At 46.7% G+C, this 19,700-nt stretch overlaps 1 protein-coding gene across 1 annotated transcript; it reads right to left on the minus strand.

The window, feature by feature from the left end:
* Window positions 1-2,247: 2,247 nt before the first annotated feature.
* Window positions 2,248-18,846, minus strand: WDR86 (WD repeat domain 86). The gene is made up of 6 exons (XM_065744940.1): window positions 18,614-18,846; window positions 16,696-16,837; window positions 14,671-15,106; window positions 6,170-6,305; window positions 3,660-3,763; window positions 2,248-2,956 (listed from the first exon to the last, which is right to left on the minus strand). The coding sequence occupies exons 1-6, from the start codon at window positions 18,774-18,776 to the stop codon at window positions 2,738-2,740; spliced, it is 1,200 nt and encodes a 399-aa protein (XP_065601012.1). The 5' UTR covers window positions 18,777-18,846; the 3' UTR covers window positions 2,248-2,737.
* Between the last annotated feature and the right edge of the window lie 854 nt (window positions 18,847-19,700).

Below are 19,700 nucleotides of genomic sequence, written 5' to 3' on the forward strand. Positions count from 1 at the left end.
GGTGTAGAAATGCTTATTTGCCTGTATACTATTTTAAAATACCAGCTTTGAGGCAATGTTTGTAAAGGAGAGACCTGGCTAGTGAGGGGCTGGAGGTATCCACCTACAAACGGATTCTTTCATCTGGAAGATTTCTGGGAGTCATTTATGTGTCTGTTGTGCATGGATTTATATTGCATTCTGCTTGTCTCTTCGTGCAGGTGTTACACAGGCAATAAAGGTAACTACGTGCTGCTTCAGCTTTTAGTAAGTCTTCTGTCCTTTGCTCTTAAAAAGCAGTAGGAGCTGCCACATCTCATAGCACCTGTGCGAGCTGGGCATTAGTTGATCACCACCACCATCATCCCCAAGCGGCTGTCACTCCAACTGCAGCTGAGGCTTGCTTCAGAGGAATAGAGCTGTTTAATTTCACGGGTACTCAGCTGCAGCGTTCTGGAGAAATCCCTGTCTGGAGGTGCCCGGTGTAACATCCAGCTTTCTGCAGTGTAAGCACTCCTCTCTGCCTGGCGCGTGAGTTCACTTTCTCCGTTTGCATTCACTACCTCCAGGCTCACGGTAGAGGGAGCTCAAGCCCCACCTGCTGCAGGGCTGGGAAGGCAGCAAGGAGGGGAGCTTTGCTGCAGGTGGCCCCGATGGGAGCTGCTGAAGGTGAACTGTGTGCATGGTGACCGTTTCTTCTTACCAGCATTTGTTGGGGGAAATGAAGGCTTGCAGTTCTGTGAAAGCAAACGCAATGCTGGAAGAAGTGGAGCTATGGCCTGTGAGATGACTGCACAAATCCAGCTGATAGTTGGCAGGTTTCTGCAGTGGGTTTTGCGCTGGCTACCTTAGCCTGGGGCAGCAAAAGATAGGGAATAATTATCTCATTAGTGAGTTACTTGCTGTTTATTTCACATTTCTGTGTTAAGACAAGCATTACAGAAACAGAGTTGTTTTGTATTTCATCCCCATTGACCAGTGTGTTCTTAAAGCCATTAATACAGACGAGACAAAAACAACCCAGCACCCACTGTAGCCACTCACTGTCTCTTTGCAGAAGAGCACTGAACCACATACAGAGCTAAACAAAATACCTAGACAAAAGAGTGAAAACAACCAATCCATGAGCTTGTATGTAGCTTTAACAGGGAATGGGTGGGACTGCAATGGCATTACCTTGAGGTAGCCTATGGGCACACACCTAAGGCAGCAGCTCTCAGCTTTGGCACAGCTTGTAAAGCAAAGTGGCAGTGACAACTTGAGAAGTGAACATTTCTCCTTGGGGAGGGGGGGGGTCTGTAAAATTAGCATTGTAACGTGCAGAGCTTGCTGGAGATACTGCTCCTCCGTGATGTAATTCTGCCAGCACTGCCCCCAAGAAGTATGCGTGCAGCCTGAAGTGATCTAGGGGGGCAGGAGGCATTAACTGAATCCTTTAGCTAATTCTGAGTATGCATTTAAAGACACTCATATCTTTAGCAACAGGCAGAAACAGTCATGACTCATTAATTCTACTCTTGATGAGCTCTACGTCTATGAAATCCATTTGCAGACCTCATGTGCAGCTGCTCTGTGATGAGCTCTCACCTCTAACACACTGTGGACAGTTAGTTTAAAGCTTTAACCAAGACGTGTACCCCCCCACCATCTGTACCAACCCCATCCACCTCTGCTAGTGGCTTCCTCTGAGCACTGTCTTCATAACAGCAGGAGAGGCAAGAAGCACACAGAGCCAACAGCAGCAATACCACAGGCAGGGGGCAGCCCCAGCAGCAAGGAAAAGGAAAAATGTTGTTTTTCTGTATTCCCTCCATCCTTTGATGCTGTGCAGCCACAGACAAATTCCCTCCACCTAAGAAGTAAATGAAGGTGAGACAGACAGCTGTAGGTGCCACATGTTTATTGGTCCCTCCTAAGAAGAATTACAGCGCTTTTATCTTGCTGCAGTACAGAATAAATAAAGCCATAAAAATAAAAACATGTGGTTAGATATTTTTGTCTGGTTCTACAAAGGGTTATATCTGCAAATAGAAAAATAGAAGAACCTTTGTTTATTCATGGCTCAGTGGTTATCAGAAAGGGATGAACCTGGAAAAAGATGGGGAGAAGTACCCTTGGATTTGACTGCTTATCCAGTGCTGCTAACAAGACAAGGCCAGGCACAACCCCGTAACGAGGAAAGACAACACATTTCCAGCAACTCATGTCTCCTGTGACGCACAACTGGAAAGCCCCAGTGGGCACAAGGACCAGGCAGAACTGAGCACTGAGCCACCCTGCACAGAGGTGTCGCCTCAAGGGTGTTGCATAGCTGTCATCCAAGATGTGGTGCCACAGTCTCCTGGCTCCTGCCCTGCTGAGACATTGAGCTGAACAGAGGACATGTGAGAGGGCAGCAGGGGCAGGTGGAAACATTCCTGAGCAGATAGCAGCCAGGTGGAAGCAGGCAACACCTCAGTGCTGGGGAGAATTGAAAAAAAGCAGCTGTAAATAAAGTTCTTAATGACACAGCTACACTGCTGATACATCACCCAAAGCACACTCAGTCCCTCCTGACCCCAGAATGGCTCAGCTGAGAGTCATCCCGAGCAGCAACATGACTGGCCTCTGTCTGACAGCCACAGAGAACTTCTGCTCTAACAGAGCTTCAAGCGAAGCCATTTCCCATCTCTTTCCAAGTTCTGGCTTGCATGGACACAGTGGTGCAGAAAACAGAAGGTTCAGCTTTGGTCACTCACAGGAAGTCTGTTCTGGCGAGTCACGTTAGCTCAACAGTCTCATGCTCCCCGTTTTCTTGCTGTACCATACAGCCAACCTTGTTGTTGAAAAGACGAGGCAAACTTCCCTTCTGAGAGCTCCTGCCCTGGGCACACCTCTCCTTCTTCAAACGCTTCTTATTTCTCTTGCATATTCCCCGGATGTCCCAAATCCTCAGTGTGCCATCGTGGGAGGCTGTGTACAGCAGCTCGTTGTGGATCTGGAACAACAGGGTCACACAGTGCAAAGCTACAGCTCAGAGTGTGCATCATCAAACTCCAACAGCAGAGCAAACGCAGCTTGAACCAACATTTGGGACCCGAGAGCTCATTCCAAGAGCTGGTATAAATTATCACAAAAGCTGCTCAAGTGCAACGAGACATTACCAAGTCAGGCCTCATTTCTTAGCCACTTCACAGAGCCATAAAATACACACAGGGAGTGATTTATAGCCTACACAACCACCAGAAAAGCAATGGGGAACAAACTCAGTGTCACAGCAGGCTGTAGCTGGGTGTTTCTGAGCTCTTCACTGTTTGTGAAGGGGTACCATGTCTGGGGGGCAATGGGATGAATGCTGCATTTGTTCTATTTGGATAAGGAAGAAACTTGCGCTCTGCACAAAGCACTGCGAATCCTCGCCACCATGCAGCCTCCAAGTGGGAAACAGAATCCAAACCCTGCCCCTGCACAGCTCTGTTGCTGCATTTCTTATGGATGCTTGTCTAGCCTGACCCAAAAAGCCTCCCACTGCTGACACAGGACTGCCTCTGGGGGTTCATTCCGTGGTTTTATCCTTACTGGAGTTTTTCTAACATCACACTGGGGATATCTGCATCCATTACATTTCATCTTATCCCAGCACAGCGCTCAGCTGCCACATGGCTCCCACCAAACACGAAGACAAGTGGCAAATTCCCCACCTGGATGCAGTTGATGATGAACTTGTGCCCTCGGAAGATCTTCTGCAGGACGCCGCTCCTGGAGTTGAAGGCTCGTGCACAGGCATCCCCGCTCCCAGTGAACACTGCAACACAGCCACACAGCTCAGCACGCAGCCACAACAGGGCAGCTCACAGCAGTTCAGGAATGCATCGAGAAGTGCTTCCCAGAGGAGCACGGCCATTTTTAGGCTCAGCTCTCAGAGCAGGCTCAGATCATTTTCATTTCACCGACCCCAGCATGCTGTTTTCATTTGCATTCTGATCACACATTTGGCCCTATCTTTACCCCTTTGGGGTCCCTGCAAGCAGTGCAGCCTTGAAGTGTTGGCTATTTAGCTTAGCAGTGATCCCCCCAAAGGGAACATCTGTGTGGTTTAAGGGTTACAAATTGCCTCCAGGAACATCCACTTTCTTTCACCTGCCCCAAATGCCTCAAGTTTATCCACAGATGAAAATGTCAGAACAGCACCTGTCTGACATTTGTCACCATTCTGCAGACCAATACCAGCAACACAAAGCACAATACAAGGTATTTTCTTCCAGTTAACTGAAGTCCCTTCCTACCTACTGCACACACACAGAAGAAGAAGCAATTAAGAGCTGCTTTCATCATGCTGCTGTCAGTTTATTCCCGCTATCAGGATTTTGCTCTCGACAGACATCATCTCCACTTTTTGAACTGTCACTCCAGATTTAGGAAGCCTCCCCACAGCCCTGAGCTGTAAGGGAGAGCTGCTGACATAACCCAGATTCAGCATGTAAATGTGTTTATATAGACACTTCTGTGAAACAAACAAGCAAATATATATCAGCAATTCTTTTTTTTTTTAATACTTAAATTTCACAGCATCTTGGGAGAGTGGGCAGGTCTGGAACATTCCCTTGGAGATATGGGACAGGAAAAAAAAGAATACAGAGCCAATTAAATTTTAAATGACCACGTACGTACCGTAGGAGAGAAATAACCATGAAAAGATCATCAAGTAAACAGAACTGAAAACAGCTGTAATATTCCCATGCTTGTCATTACACACATGTACTGAGGAAAGCCAATAGAAACACATTCTGACCATCTGAGGCTCACTTTGAATTAGAATACATCTGAATTATGTTCATCCACATCCCTAACATTCTTCCATGACATGTATCCTACTCTTTAAGTGGAATAAATTCTCCTCAGCTGCCACACTTAGTATTTTTGCTTTAGAATGAGAAGTGAGATCTTAAATAACACTATGAGCACTGCTGTCATGCTATCAGGATGTTCTTCGCAGGTCTGACTAAGTGCAGCAATACCAACTGCATTTTAAGAAAGTTATGGAAAAGTAATGTGTCTGCCTGGCAGGGATGCTGCAGAGGGATGAAGGGGAGGGAAATGCCATCAAAGAATGAAACTTCTCTTTAAGCCTAACCTTTCTTACAACGATTTTAGAGACTCCGGTCAAGCCTGTACCAGTGGCATGAAAAGCAGCTCTAGTCATCTCATTAACGAAGGAGACAGTCTGCTGTCTGCTCAGCACAGATTCCTCACTGGATCAGGCCAACATTCACTTAGCTCAGTCATCGTGTTGATGACAACATTTGGTTTTGTCTCTTTCTAATGCATACCATGCACTTGTCAGCCATTTATCACCATTATACCCATCACCTACCTGAAGGGATATTAAGGCCCTCATTGCAACCATTCATTTGGTTCTGGCTGACTGAAACAGAGATGCAGTCTTGCAACTCAAACGTGGAAGAGCAGAGATTGAGGTGCAGAAGGGAAGCCAGCCAGGGGAGGGATTTAATGAACAATTTCTTGGCTGGAATACGTTACGTCAACAAGAGAGAGCTATGCAGAGATACCTCTACTAACAGGAATACTGAAAGCAGTGAAGCTGAGGCCCAAGCACTTGTAGGCAACACTCATCCGCAGTAGAAAAATGGTTTCAGGAACAACTAGGTGCAGAAGGACAGAGAAAGGAAAAAGAATTTGTGGAGAATGAGTCTTGGAGATAGTCAGAATCCAAACAGAAACTCCGTTAGAAGGAGCAGTGAGGATCTGAGAAGTGATTCTGCTTTGGGACAGTCCATTAACAGTACTGAGTAGGCAGCAGAGGCACAGGGCAGCGTGTCCAGCAGCAGCACTTGCTGTCAGCAAGCAAGCAGCAGCAGCAGGCTGACAGGCATTATGCTGGTGAGGCTCAACCATGGCTATGCAAACAACCCACAGACAGCTCTGGATTCAAGCTGCTTCCCTTCGTAACATAAATAAAGCAAGTACTTCTTCATGTGCTAGAAGGAGGAGGTCAAAATGGAGGGAAGATCTAAGCTTCTCACACAGAGTAGTGCAGCCAATTTGATACTGAATATAAAACATGCTGGAGCTGAAAAAAGCGACACGTTTTCAAGCCTTGAAATTATAGCATTCTCTATTAACAGCCTTGATCAAAGACAAACGTCCAAAAGGAGACAAGGAATTGCTGAACATAGGAAAAGCAACTTACAGATCCCAGCGTGGTATTTCAAAGTGCTAACGCTGTGTTTGTGAGCCTTGTACGTTTGGATTCGCTCCCCAGTGTCTACTAACCAGCACTTCACTGTCCTGTCTGTGCTTCCTGAATACAAGTGCCGATTCACAAGCTGAAGGGAAGAGGGAAAAAAACAAATGTTAGCAATAGTCTCTGAGGCACGTTGGTGAGAGCACTGCACTGAACTGATCCATCTGAAGTCACGGTTTCCATCTCAATGGCCTCAAAAAAAAAAAACCCAACAAATGGCAGCTCCTGCAAAGCACAGGCTGCTTTAACTAGTGGTTGGCAATCCTACCTGTGGCAGGGGTTGGAAGCTGATGATCCTTGAGGTCCCTTTCCAACCCATGCCATCCTACGACAAACCAGACTATAACAGGATTACTCTGCACAGGGTCAGTATGTGGGAACACTAGCTCTTCCCTGAGTCTTGTGCCTTTGTTTCCAGAAGTCTTTTTACACTGTTATCCAATGATTAAATCATTAACTATTCTCACACAGGTTTTTAGCATCCTCAATCAGATTGCATCCTGCTGGGAATTCAGAGCAAGGCAGCCTTTAAAATCCAAAGAGCAGTGCTCCATTCCACTAAGTCATCCATCCCGCTGTGTAAACTCACCGGTGGTAGAGGTGGATTTTCCCTTTCCACACAGACACATCAGAGAATGGCGAAGGGAATGATCACAGAAGGGAAAGAGAGACAAGGAGAATGTAACAGTCCTGTGTAGTACTATAAAACTTATCAGGATACAGCAGTAGACAAAGTGCACAAAGCCTGGCAGCTTGGCAGGGAAACCCTCCACGGTGCAAAAAAATCCTGCATTCATCTTCATTTAGGGCAAGCAAAGTAAAGCTGAGCAGCCACCATTCTGCACAGCCCTGTACACTTCTCCGAGCAGAGAGCTGGCCTGGCAGATGCCATATGAAGGCAGTGTAAGTCAGCTAGTTAAGCACACACCGTCACAGTAATCACAAGTCAATTGGACCTGGGTGTTGCTCTTGGGTCACTTTCAGGGGACACCTTGCATTATAAACCCTCAGCCCCTCCTCTTGGAGCACTGTTTCTGTAAGCTTTAAATGTTTTTCCATTCTTTCCCATCCCCACTCCACTTAGGGAAGGTGTCATTTGTGAAAGGCATCATAAACGAGCAGAACTTGGCCCATGGGGCAGTTTTCACAGCTAAACGTCAAGAGGTTGTAAAACACATCAGCTGCTAAAAGTCAGCAGTACTTTGAAATGTCACATCCCATTACTTTTAAGCTGCGTTAGCAGTAGCATTAATACTACATCTCTTTGAAGAAAGAGAAGGAATGGCCAGCAGCACTAACGAAAAGTGAGAGCCATAACAGTTAGCCTGAGGAAGGTAACCTGACCTTTCGTTTCCGGCCTCAACTTGAATGGGCATGACAAACACTGTCACACGGCCCCTGCTCAATGAAAGGGTTGTTCTGAGTTGAGATCTTGCTGGGCTATTCCTGGCCAAGTCATCACATTTCTGTTTCAGACATGTTGCGTCGACCCACTGAGCAAAGAAGGGAAAACACGGAGTTACAACCTCCTGCAGGTAAGTGCCACTCAGCATTACCGGAACGTTAGGTTATGCTGCTTGATTTCCACATCCAAGTGGGTGTGCAAATGCTGAAATTAAACAGAACAGCAGCACTTGCCTAGATTTTCATCCTTGTTAGATATAAAAATATGTTAAATGACCTGGGCTTAGTCGAATAATTCATGCCACCGGGAGCATAAGAACCAAAAAAGCTTCCGATGCACGGAAACCTGCGGAGCTGGCAGCACGGCAACCTTCATTTAGCCCCAAGCCCCTGTGCCACCCAGGCTGTGGCAGTACACCTATTTATTTCCCTTCCTCTCACTCCCCAGTTTAAGCAAGGGAGCAAAGGATTCTCAGCAATGTTTGGAAACAGAAACATGAAGAAGTTAAATCGTCTATTGGATGTCACAGACTTGGGCTGCAGCAAAGCCACCAGCAAAGCCTGCTATGTGCTCAGACTGTCACACTGCCCCTCATTTCCACAGGATTTTAAAATGCAGAACACAGAATAGCTGTTAGCAGGGAGACCCAACGAGAGTCATCAGTTCAAGTTGAAGCTGCAGATCAGATCTACCACTGGTGGTACGATTCAGGCATCGCTCAACTGCATTGCTGTAGGTATCTACAGCTAAAACAGCCCCTTACAGCCACTGAGATCAGGTCCCCAAAGCAGATCACACTTCAAAAGTGGCTCTTTGTTCCCCAGACATGATGGCCTTCTCAGCCAAAGCCATCTCTATCAGTTTTGGTGAATTATTTCTTATTTCACTTGATTAGATCTCAACAGATCTAGTTTACAGCTGCAACCTGAGCTACAGCACTTCATACATTTAATATTTAGTCAACATCAGCATCATCACAGACAGTGCTCCCAAGCCCAAGCACCTGACGAGCAGGCACTCACATCATGTAAAATAAAATAAAAAATAAATTTCTCTACTTCACAAGTGGGGAACTGTGATACAGTGCATCTCAAGTCCCTGCCCAAAAAAAAAAAATGTCTTGAAATTTGCAGCACCGTAACTTCTGACTGCCAGAATCCCAGAGCACAGGATGCATTTCACGCCTCAGGGCAACTGTGATGAGCACCAGTGCACAGAGCTCATGAAACTGCCCAGGAGGGCATATAAAACCAGCTGGGATTCGCTCTGGAAAGAGAAAGACAGAGGAGCCAATCCAATCCAGGAGGCCTCACTGCCCTCATCGTGAAGAATTTCTTCCTAATACCCAACCCAAACCTCCCCTTCCTTAGCTTAAAGCCACTTCCCCTTGTCCTATCACAAGGCAGCATCCACAGTTGCCGTTCCTTGACTTAAATACCCCTGCTAATACATGAGGTTCAGCAGATCAACTCCCAGGACAACTTCTTCACCAGAATGCAAGACCATGGTGTACCTTTGGTGGGAGCAAGGCCTCCCCAGTGCTGAGACCAGCATCCATTTTTGTGTATGGGCACTCAGGTGCAGTTATTTTCAGCCAGTACTCGCGAGCTTACAAACCCTCCATCCCTAACTACCAGGCCTTTCCCCACCCCCCTTCTATCTCCAAAGCTCCAAAACCTATATTCAGCTCTCTAACTCCAGTCCGACTCTTCTTAAAGAATTTAACTTTCTTATAGTTTAGAAGGAAAATGGTAAAATTTCACCTGATAGATTTTCCACATATACCCAAGCCTGTTAAATCTTGGTTTAAAAACCATCAGAAGAAACAGTTACGTATTCTAATCTGCAAATGCCTGGAGAACTGGAGGTATTTTCAGAGCTGTGTTTTCCTTGGCTGGCTCCTGAGTGCTTTGTTCCCTTTGGATCACTGCCCAACAAAGTTCCTGACAAGGAAAAGCATGGCAAGGCAGGGACACCTGCAGCAGAACACACAACAGATCTGCAGCTTGGATACTAACGAGCTGTGCGGACACTTCAAACCCAAGCAGCTTCAAAAGAATGAAAAAACCTAGTGACGATCTGATGATCAGTTTTAAAGCTTCAACCAGGTGGAGGAAAAAAATCGCTGCATTGATAGCTTTAATTCTGGACTATTCATTTTTCTCACTGTGCTGAGGGACTTTGACTTTTACCAGATGAAACTGGCACAACAATGAAGCGTATCTGTCTCAGTCCTCAAGCAATGTCCTGGAGATGTACTATTCCACAACAAAATTTGGTCAGACTGGTTTTGAACAGCCAAGTTACAGCACTGGCAAAACAAAGCTTGCAAACACTGAGGTAGTTACAGGTTTCACCATCAAAAGTTGCCTATTTCATTTAATCCTGCTGTTGGTCAGAGCCCCTGGACATGTCACAGTTCAAATAAATTAGCACAGCTAGGGCTGCTCTCTCCAGACAGTCACAGCCGTACTGCTCCTCAAGCCTGGCTGAGCTCAACACGTGCAGCAGCTTAAGAAAATTTTCACCCGCACAAATGCCAAAAAATCTGAGCAAAAGAGTTGTGTAGCAGGTTTTTCAACCTACAGCTCGAAGGAACGGACTTTGCTCTCCCAATTAACCTTTGCAATAAGACAATTTCATCCAAGGAGAGGCTGCTAGCTCACCAATCGGATCAGGGCACATCGCCTTGCTGCAGATCACCGTGCTCAGGCTGGCTCCCAGGAAGGCAAGTTCCCATCAGCACTCTTCCCACTCTTCTCTACAGGGGATCAGTGCTCTGCAACCTGTCAGCTGGGTCTTCTGTTCACAGCTGCTCCCAAGCTAGAAATCACCAACTTGGAGCAGTCTCAAGTTACAGCCATGCGAGCCTTCCGCTGAGCTAGACTTCCAGGATCCCATTCAAACCACATTCATTTTAGCGAGCTACATAACTCCCTGTGGGCAAGAAATTGTTTTGTTTTTTTCGGTGGTTGTTGTTGTTTTAAATGGAGAATCCCATCTAGAGTGAGCTCTGGCTGCTAGAGGACATTTTTCAACTTCTTTGCTGCAGTGTAACAGCCCTAAAACACTCTCCTTTTCTGGACACGTTCAGACTCTTCATTCATCGAGTGACAAGCCATGCAACAAACAGAAATTACACAAACGTGCACACAGTTGGTGCAATGGGAAAGAAAAAAATCCATCCCCATGACCACAATACAGAGTTCAGGCAATGGGTTTGCTCAGAGCATTCTTCTCTTCCAGACAGCTTTAAAAGACAACGAAAGAGAACGCTCCCAACAAAGGAAAACCAGAAGTCCTTTCCCATTCACATTCATTTAAAACTCCTTTTGCAGTTCTCATCCTCGTAAGAATGTGTGCTATAGGATCCAAGCTAAATACCAGGCTGGATCGTTTCTTTCTGCCAGCTTTTGGCAGCACAAGTTTGATAAATACTTGGTCTGAACAATCAGCAAAGGACAAAGCAATCATTGTAAACAGTTTGCAAAACCACTTTAGAGACATTTAGAATAACACACACAAGTAAATATTTAGGCCAGGGTTATTCAGCCTGTTGCAGACAGTGGTGTTAAAGAGAAATGTGCGTCTGATTATGAATTACAAACCTTGGTCTTTGCCTGGACTGAAATGTTTTAGTGCAAGAAACAGAGTGAGCTGTGTGATTACACTCAGCCCACCCTTGCTTTTTCCCCATTGCTTCCTGTAAAATCCCATCATTGGCTCTAACACGAAGAGAGAGCACTCAGAGCAGCTGCTGTCCCCTGCCTGCCAAGCTAGCAACACAGCACAGGAGAAGCACGAGTGAAGAGTTCTGGCTGCTGCACTGCTGGTTACCTCGCCTGACGATGTGAGGGAAGGAGTCAAGACTGCCAAGGCACCTCACATGCTGAAAATCTACTGGCAAAGCTTCTGTCAGTTGAACTGAGATGGTGGAAGGAAGAACGGTGTTGCAAAGAGCTGGTACCTGCAGCTGTGCTGAGAGCAGGCCACACGCCGTGAGCCACAGAATCACAGAATTGTAGGGCTGGGAGGGACCTCTAGAGATCATCCCATCCAGCCCCCCTGCCAAAGCAGCTCCCTAGCCCAGGCTGCACAGGCAGGCATCCAGGCAAGTCCAGAATGTCTCCAGAGAAGGAGACCCCACAATCTCTCAGCCCTGAGACGACAGGGGAAGTCACACAGAAGATCAGAACAGCTCACGCTCCACCCTCTGTTATGATCAGCAAGGACAGGGGAAAAGGGAAACCCAAAAGCCAACCAGTGCTGTCTGGGCTTCCATGCCAGATTAAAATATTCAGGCTCCTCTAATGCGTGCTGGATGGCAGTGGTACCCAGAGGATCTCAGAGCAATTGAGGGGCACTCAAAATCAAAATGGGGCTGTGCCGTCTTCTCTCTGCTCTTCATTCACCAGCCATGCAAGAAGGGAAAATATGGCTGTATCCAGGGATACCTACCTGGAAAGGCTCTCCTAGGAAACTCCATTCACTGCTACAGAAAGGCTATTGGTATTTACTGGATAGTAATGGGAGCTGACCAGTCCAACCCAGACGTTACGTGCAGCAGTTCAGAACAACCCGAGGCACTCCTGCTAATACAGTGCATTTTAAAGTTGGGGAAAATACAGTTTCAATATTCACACTTTTCCTGCTCTGTCTGGGACAAGATACCACACCAAACTCAATTTCTAAACATTCTGAAAGGCAAGCCTCCCCTTAGGAACCTTTCTTTGCCTAAGGACATTGAAAATAAGTACTTTTTTTTTTTTTTTACCCCTTTAATCTCTTCATGTAAGCAATAGAGCAGCTAGTGAATGGTAACTACAACTTTTAAATACCAGTACTAGCTCAGCTCCTCCAGGACAAGGGAATGAAAATCTGGTGTAATTAGTAGCTCACTTTCATGCTCTAAAGAAACTGAACCACTGCCAACAATTAAAGCTGCCCGCTGGCTACTACGAGTGACTCACAACTGCCTTGAGTCCTTCTGGACACAGGGTTTGAAAAATACTACACTAACTCACTGACACAGACTGGAACGCTGTCACAGAGGAGCCTTGGGCAAAGAAGGCTCCAAAGGTTCCTGGAGAACAACAACAAAATATTAAAAATAAAGAAATATAGAAATATAAAGCAGAGAAAAAGAAACTGATCAACTAAACAAAAACCAAAACAAAACTCATGAACCTCTGTTCAGGAAGTTTTCCTTCTGTTGTAACATCTTTGTATGGATTCTTGTGATTGACCCCTTTCTAAAGAATAAAAATACCATGTGGGCTGTGCTGAGAGGCAGCCAAGTGGAACAGAAGGGCTAGTGTTGAACCCAAAAAGGAAGAGTTAGGAATTAGGGAAGATTGACAGGCTAAGGCTATTCAGCAGCATTACGGTGAGGGATTAAGTTGGGGCAAGTTTTAGGGCAGCGTGTACCCAGCTGGACTCCTCTAGCTTCAGCCATCAACTGATGACTGGAGAAGCAAGGGGCTACCAGTAACTCACAGCCATGGGCTGAGGGTTTGGCCAGGATTGTTGCCAGCACAGCCTTGGCAGCAGCAGGCTTGCCTACTTTGAATTGTTCAGGTTTTCTCAAGAAACGTGTTGGTTTTGCTTCTCTCCTACAAGAAGTTCTGTTTGTTTAAAACCATTGTTTGAATGCTGTGCTCACTAGTAGGGAAGCATTGCTCATTCTGGAGCATTCAAAGAGTGTAATTGAATTTCCCAGGCTTCTGGGAGAGGGTCGAGCCAGTTTTGTGTAACAATTTTAGCAAGAACCCAATTAAATTAAAGCAAGCTCTGCTGTTGCCAATCTGTGTCTTGAAGAAAGGTTGCAATTAAACGGTAAAACATAGCGTGACACCAAGAACAACATATTTACTTGAGCATCCTCAAAATGCATTACCACAATATCATAAAAACAAGCTTTAATGCTGAGAATGTACCCAAGCAAGACAAACATTCCTCCAGGGCAATACAACTTAAGTTCTTTTTCTTCTCTAAAACCAAAGGAAAACAGAATTCCTTCAGTACTATTGGGACTTCAGTCTGCTACTGTCAGCTGCGACTATCTTCTTTAGAAACAGAGGCACCATTTACTGAGCAACTATTAAAAATACACACTATAGCCTCTGCAAAGGAAAAGAGGTTACATAAACAAGAAGAGTAGTAAGGAAAAAAGACTTGTGTAAATTAACACAACGCATCTAATTAAAAACACTTAGATTTACTGACCTGAAATTAACTTACAGACCATTATACACCTTCTTTAAATACTCCACTAATATTTGCTGGTGAACAGACAAGTACTTATGCTGTAGTTCCCTTTTGTCTTCTTTGCCTCCCTAAATCCCTTCCCTTCATAAACCTGGCAACGTTCACCAGAAAAATACCACAAACAGAAAAATAAGGTACAAATCTTCAAGTTGCATTAAATTTTTTCCCCTCTCCTTCACTATTTCCCAATTCGATCCCCCAAGGCTCCGCTTCTCTTTTCCATTTTCCTTGCCCATTCTCTCATTTGGCCATCTCCTCCCCTTCTTTCCCCGTCTCATGTCTGTGTGTGTGGTTTTAACAGCAGGATTTCTTTCAGCTTTATTGCCTTCCTATTAGCTCTTCTACACAATTTTAGATCGGATATCTCATTTACTCTGATTTTTACTCCCCCCTTTTTAAGTTATCCATCCCTGTGTCGGCTTCAGTGCACCAACAACTCAGGTTATTTCTCTGCAAAGTCTGGTAGTGCAATGTACATAACCGTACTCAGAAGAAGAGTGCTCCAAAACACCCCGCAGGTGAACTTAAAGACCAAGGGGTACCTAAATAAACACTGAGCTAAAAGTTGGACCAGGTCAGCCACTGGAAGCCAGTGGAAGAGGATACCAGGACACATATTAGAGAAAGGGCTGCCCTGAAATCACAGGGCACAATTACTCTGTTAAGAGACGTTTAAGAATGTCAGAAGAGCTTGAATAAAAAGACATCTGAGACCCACACAAATAGGAGACGGATCCCTCCTCAGAATGGCTCTTGGAGAAGCACCCATTCTTACCTCTAGGCAAATTATCGATCCTTGATGCTCTTTGAACACTTTCAGTTGCTCACCAGTGACAATATTCCAAGTTCGAATGGTATAGTCCGTGCTGCCAGAAAACAGCTCCCTGTTTGGTGCGTCAAGTATAAGGCATAAGACAGCCCCAGTGTGTCCCAGCAGAGTCTGGTAACAGCGCCCGCTGGACACCCACCAGACCTTTACAGTGCAGTCCGTGCTACCTGTCACCAGGAGATCTCTGCTTACTCTCTCCTCCTCCTCCTCCTCTTCCTCCTCCTCCTCTTCAAGGACGTCCTTGGAGGAATAGTGAGCTAGAGTCAGGACACAGTTCCGATGGCCCCGGAACTCCTGGATTTGTTTCTCCTTGTCCACGCTCCAGCAGCGGGCGGTCCTGTCGTAGGAGCCACTGAAGAGATAGTCTTTGGCAACCAGGATCCTGCCAAAACATATATATATTATATATAAAAACACTATCATTCTTTTCATCTTCCTTTTTTTGTAATGATTTCAATGCTGAGTACACCGAAGGAACGTTTAGATGTTGTGCTGAAGGACATGGTTTAGTGAGAACTTCTGGTGGTAGGTGGATGGTTGGACTGGGTGACCCTGTAGGTCCTTCCCAGCCTTGGTGATTCTATGATCCTGTGCAGCTAGAAGCAGTAGCACCAACTCAACATATATACCTCTGATTCAGCCCCACTGTTTAAAACACACTGCTCATAACCACACGTTATTTATTTATTTATTTTTACACCAAACACTTCTCTGTTTGACTTTTGAAAAGTAAGACTCCTCATGTGGATATTTCAGCACTGCAGCTTTGAGCCTTTGTGCTTCTCTAAAATCTCTCCCTGTAGCACTACTACACACTCCCCATAAGGTTAGCTGGATGGGGCAGGTGAGAGAGCTGTGGGGCTTTCTGGTTTTTTGGTTTTGTTCTTACAAACCACTCATTTTTCTTGTTAATTATGTATTAGTATTTATTATTTATAAACTGACCTATGAAAATAGCTTGGAGTCAAAACAAAAAAAAAAAAACATTTTGAGAACCTGAAGGGTAATGGTGCAGAACAATACACATCTTTCCATTATCAAATAGAGAGGGCACGCAAAATTGTACTCACTTCACTCTGTGCAGGATCTTGAAGTCAGAGCAATAGCACCCCACTTTTATGGAACTAAAGAGCAAATCAGAGATCACAGCCCAAGAATTCAGCTTACTGGGCCCCCACAATAATGCAGTGTAGCTGCACAAACACTTAACAGATAACAGCACAATCTCTGCAGTCTGCGTTTCTAAACTGGGAACGGGGAACATCGTAACCTATCTTCTTTGTAAGCTGAGCTTGGTCCTCTGGAACCTTTCAAACTGGCAACAAACACAGATGAATAGGGAACACATTTTCCACTTGCTGATTCAAGCAAAATCAGGCCAGTGCCAGAACACAGGCAGAGCCAGCCTTCCTAACTACAGGATCTAGCTGCACATCGTTTGTGTTCCGAGTTTGGTAATGAACAACAAAAAATATTAAAGTAAATCTTGGACTGATTGTTCCATTTGTGATTAAATGAAACCATCTCAACTATTAAGAGGCACTTTAAAACCAACAAGCTACACACAATCTGTTTAATACTGAATTCCGTTTGCACAAGCAGGAATAGTGATTCCAGAAACAGCCCTGACTTTATCCCCCTCAGTGACTCAAAGGTTTGACGTGCTGTTTTTACATCTATTTATCAAAAGCATCTGTTATCAATTGAATAATTTCTTCTGGAATTTCATTGCTCGTGCTGGATTCAATTCCCCTGCCGTGTGCCTTTCAGCTCTCTCCTATCTGCTGTCTATGGATGTGTCAGCACTGTTGCTAGGAAAACGAATCATTACAGCACAGAACACGTGGAGCTTTGTACCCAAAGGTTTACACAACCTGTTTTGTTAGCACAGCCATGGAAAACTGAAGCAAAACGACAATCTGCGTGGCAAGAGATGACAGGAACACAATGGAAGAGTTGCACGGAGCCAACCTGTTCACAATCGACGTGTGCCCTCGGTAGATGGCCAGGCACTGGCCTGTCACCACGTCCCACTTCCGAATGGTATGATCCGCGCTGCACGTGAAGGCAGCCTCGTTTTCCAAGTGGCAAAAGGTGATGTAACTTTCGTGTCCTAGGGATAAGAGCAGGAACAAGGAGTTCAAATGCAACGCGTGCAGGCAGGGAGAACCAGGTGAGCTCTTCAGCTCCAGTAAGAGCACAGAAAGCAAATGGACTGCAGCTCTAGTTTTACATGCACAATCAGCAATGAGCTGAACTAGTGTTGGTATAATAACATTTGGACTACTGCAGTTTAAAACTAGCACCAAGGGAAAAAAAAAAAAAGGCTTGTTTGTCCATTCTGTGTAAAAAAATGCATTTGCTTCCTTCTAAAGTCAGGGAAAAAAAAAGGCCACATTTCAACACAGCCCTCTGACTGTCAGGACACAAACTGTACTGAGCTGGAGCATGAAACTACAAAACAAGGAGGAGACGTGAGCCTCACCAGCAAGCTCAGTTCCATTGTCCAAGCAGAACACAATGCAAACAAAAAAGCATAATTGGTCAAAACTCAGCCAACATTTCCCCCATTATGACAAATAACACGAGTGAAAACAGTTTCTGAAATATCAGTATACCTTTAGGAAACGACACAGAAAGAAAGAGCAAGAGCACAGCTATTTATACAGCACTCAGAGAAAGTCAGCATTTCACAGTTCCAATAGACACAACTGCTACACTCACGTTTCATGCTGGAAAATGTGGTGATGCCAGCGAGGAGGAATCTACACCACAGCTTTGGTTGCTACTTAGCAAAATGTGCCATTGTTTTATCGTGCTCTGAAATGCGCTGCACTTCAAACCACCCTACAGCTTGAGTCCCAGCTTTATCCAGGATGAAATACCATCATCTATCAAGGTAACAGATGAGACAGAACGTTCTGACACTCCTTTGGATTTAGGTATCTAGGCTGCAAGATGTCAAGACCATGTCACATCCCAGGACTTTGGCTGCAGCCAGTAGGCATTAGTGTGATTTAAACGATAGACAGATATCCCTGGGGCAGATAAGAACTGGTGATGGTCTGGTTATGGTATCAGCTGGTGGTACGAGCTGGAAACTGTGCTCCCAATATGGATTTATCAACAATTACAGCTTTTCAATGTGGATTTACACAAGAGTAGCAGAAGAACATAAAGGAAATATGCACAGAGCTATCTGATGTGACTGACACTTCACAAAGCACCCAGCCAACCTGCTTTAAAGTTCACCCGAACGCCGGCAGTTCAGAGCCACACCAAGTGCCATCTAATGCATGTTGGATCCATCCAACGCAATGCTAACTCAGTTAAAAGTTAATTATTGCTTTCAGTGGCTTTGTAACCCCTAAGCAAACGCAGCGAGTCTTCCAGGAGACACAGGATGTGGGGGCAAAGACAATACTTGACCGTTAAAGGGAAACAAAAAAAAAAGCAGATGAACAAACAAAAAAAAATCCCAATCATGCTCGTTTGGGGAAGAGAAAAAAGGATCCAAAATTCCACATGTGAGAGCTGGGTGTTGGGGCTTTTTTTTTTTTTTTTTTTTGCTATGGTAAGAGAATAAGAACACGAGTGAGAATACAACCCATCTTTGGCCCCCAGCCTGATTCCTGCACGGCTTTTCATTATTCAGCCGTTCGCCCAAGGACACCAAACGCTGTCACAAATGCAAAACCAATTAAAACCTCCAGCAATCAACACAGCCGCGTGTGAAAGGCAACGCTCTGCGCCGAAAAGACACGTCTACTCCATCAGGATCCTCCCCAGAGCTCCGCGCCGAGAGGTTCTACATCAAGCTCACCTGGAAAACGAGACGATTAAACCAAGGGACAGAGAGGGGCTGCGAGGGGGAGGTAAGGCTGCCCACCTTGGAAGTGGCCGTGGCATTGGCTGTCGGCCGTGCTCCAGAGCCGCGCCGTGCCGTCCTCGCTGCCCGTCAGCAGGCGCTGCCCGTCGGGGCTGAGGCTCAGCCAGTTGATGCCTCCCTGGTGATCGGCGCACACCTTCACGGCCGAGCCGCCGTTCCCCATGGCCCACCGAGGTCAGCAGCTCTCCTGGCAGCCCCCTGGCCGCGGCCTCATCTCCCACCGACCGCCTTCAGCCGCGCACGTCGCCGTGGGAAAGCCGGCCGCGGGACACAGAGCGGGGGACGGGGACGCGTTCAGCCGTCGTTATCTCCTCCGCGGATACACCGCTTTTCCTCGCTCGCTCACCGAGCACCGGAGCACCTCTCTTCCCCCGCACAAAGCCCTACGGCGGAAGACCGCAGGGCCTCCAGTGGCCTCCCATCCCTCCACCAGCACGCCCGGACGGCACCGAGCCCCCCCCCACGGCCGCCATCCCTCTCCTCCCACCCGACCCTCGGCATCCCCGCCCTCTCCGCTCGCTCACCGGCCCGGACGCGGCTCCGCGCTGCATTGGGAGGGGGGAGCCGCCCCCAGCAGGCAGGGCCGAGGCGGCGGCCACCCCGGGGTGGGTCTCCGACGCCGGCTCTCCTCCCTCCACGTTACAGCCGCTTCTCCCCCCCCATCCCCTGCCCGTGCCGCCCCATCGCTTTGTGCCCCCTCCGCCGTCTTTTTTTCCTGCGCCCGCAGCCCGCCTGCCTCCTCTTACCGCCGTGCAGTTCTTCCCCGAGGAAGGCTCCAGCATTCGGCTGCCTCAGCCCCGTGCTCCCCGGGAGAGGAGGGAGGGGATGGGGGGAGCTGGGGGCTGGCTTTGAGGGAAGCCATCGCCTTTTGTTCCTCCTCTCGCCCTCGTCCCCGAGGATGAGCTGTGGCTGAGCTGCTCCTCGGGAGGACCTCAAAAATTCAGCTTGCTGCCAAGATGTTGGGGGCTGCTGCTGCTCGTTAGTGCAGTCGCTCGCTCCCGTGGGCAGGCCAGGCTGGCAGCAGGGCCCCTGCCGTCAGAATCATTAACGTTGGATAAAGGCCACTGGGATCACCAGGTCCAGTCCA

This window comes from Cyrtonyx montezumae, unplaced genomic scaffold, assembly GCF_038088225.1.
Source record: "Cyrtonyx montezumae isolate F1298 unplaced genomic scaffold, pur_monq_1.0 scaffold_32, whole genome shotgun sequence".
Lineage (NCBI taxonomy): Eukaryota > Metazoa > Chordata > Aves > Galliformes > Odontophoridae > Cyrtonyx > Cyrtonyx montezumae.

What these genes read in the sequence shown, in the direction of transcription:
- WDR86 (XM_065744940.1), bottom strand. Translation starts at nt 18,776, where the DNA reads ATGGGGAACGGCGGCTCGGCCGTGAAGGTGTGCGCCGATCACCAGGGA. An exon ending in CACACGTCGATTGTGAACAG is followed by an intron (nt 15,107 to 16,695) that starts GTTGGCTCCGTG and finishes ATGTTTTGGCAG; the next exon opens with GATCCTGGTTGCCAAAGACT. An exon ending in TCATCATCAACTGCATCCAG is followed by an intron (nt 2,957 to 3,659) that starts GTGGGGAATTTG and finishes CTGTTGTTCCAG; the next exon opens with ATCCACAACGAGCTGCTGTA.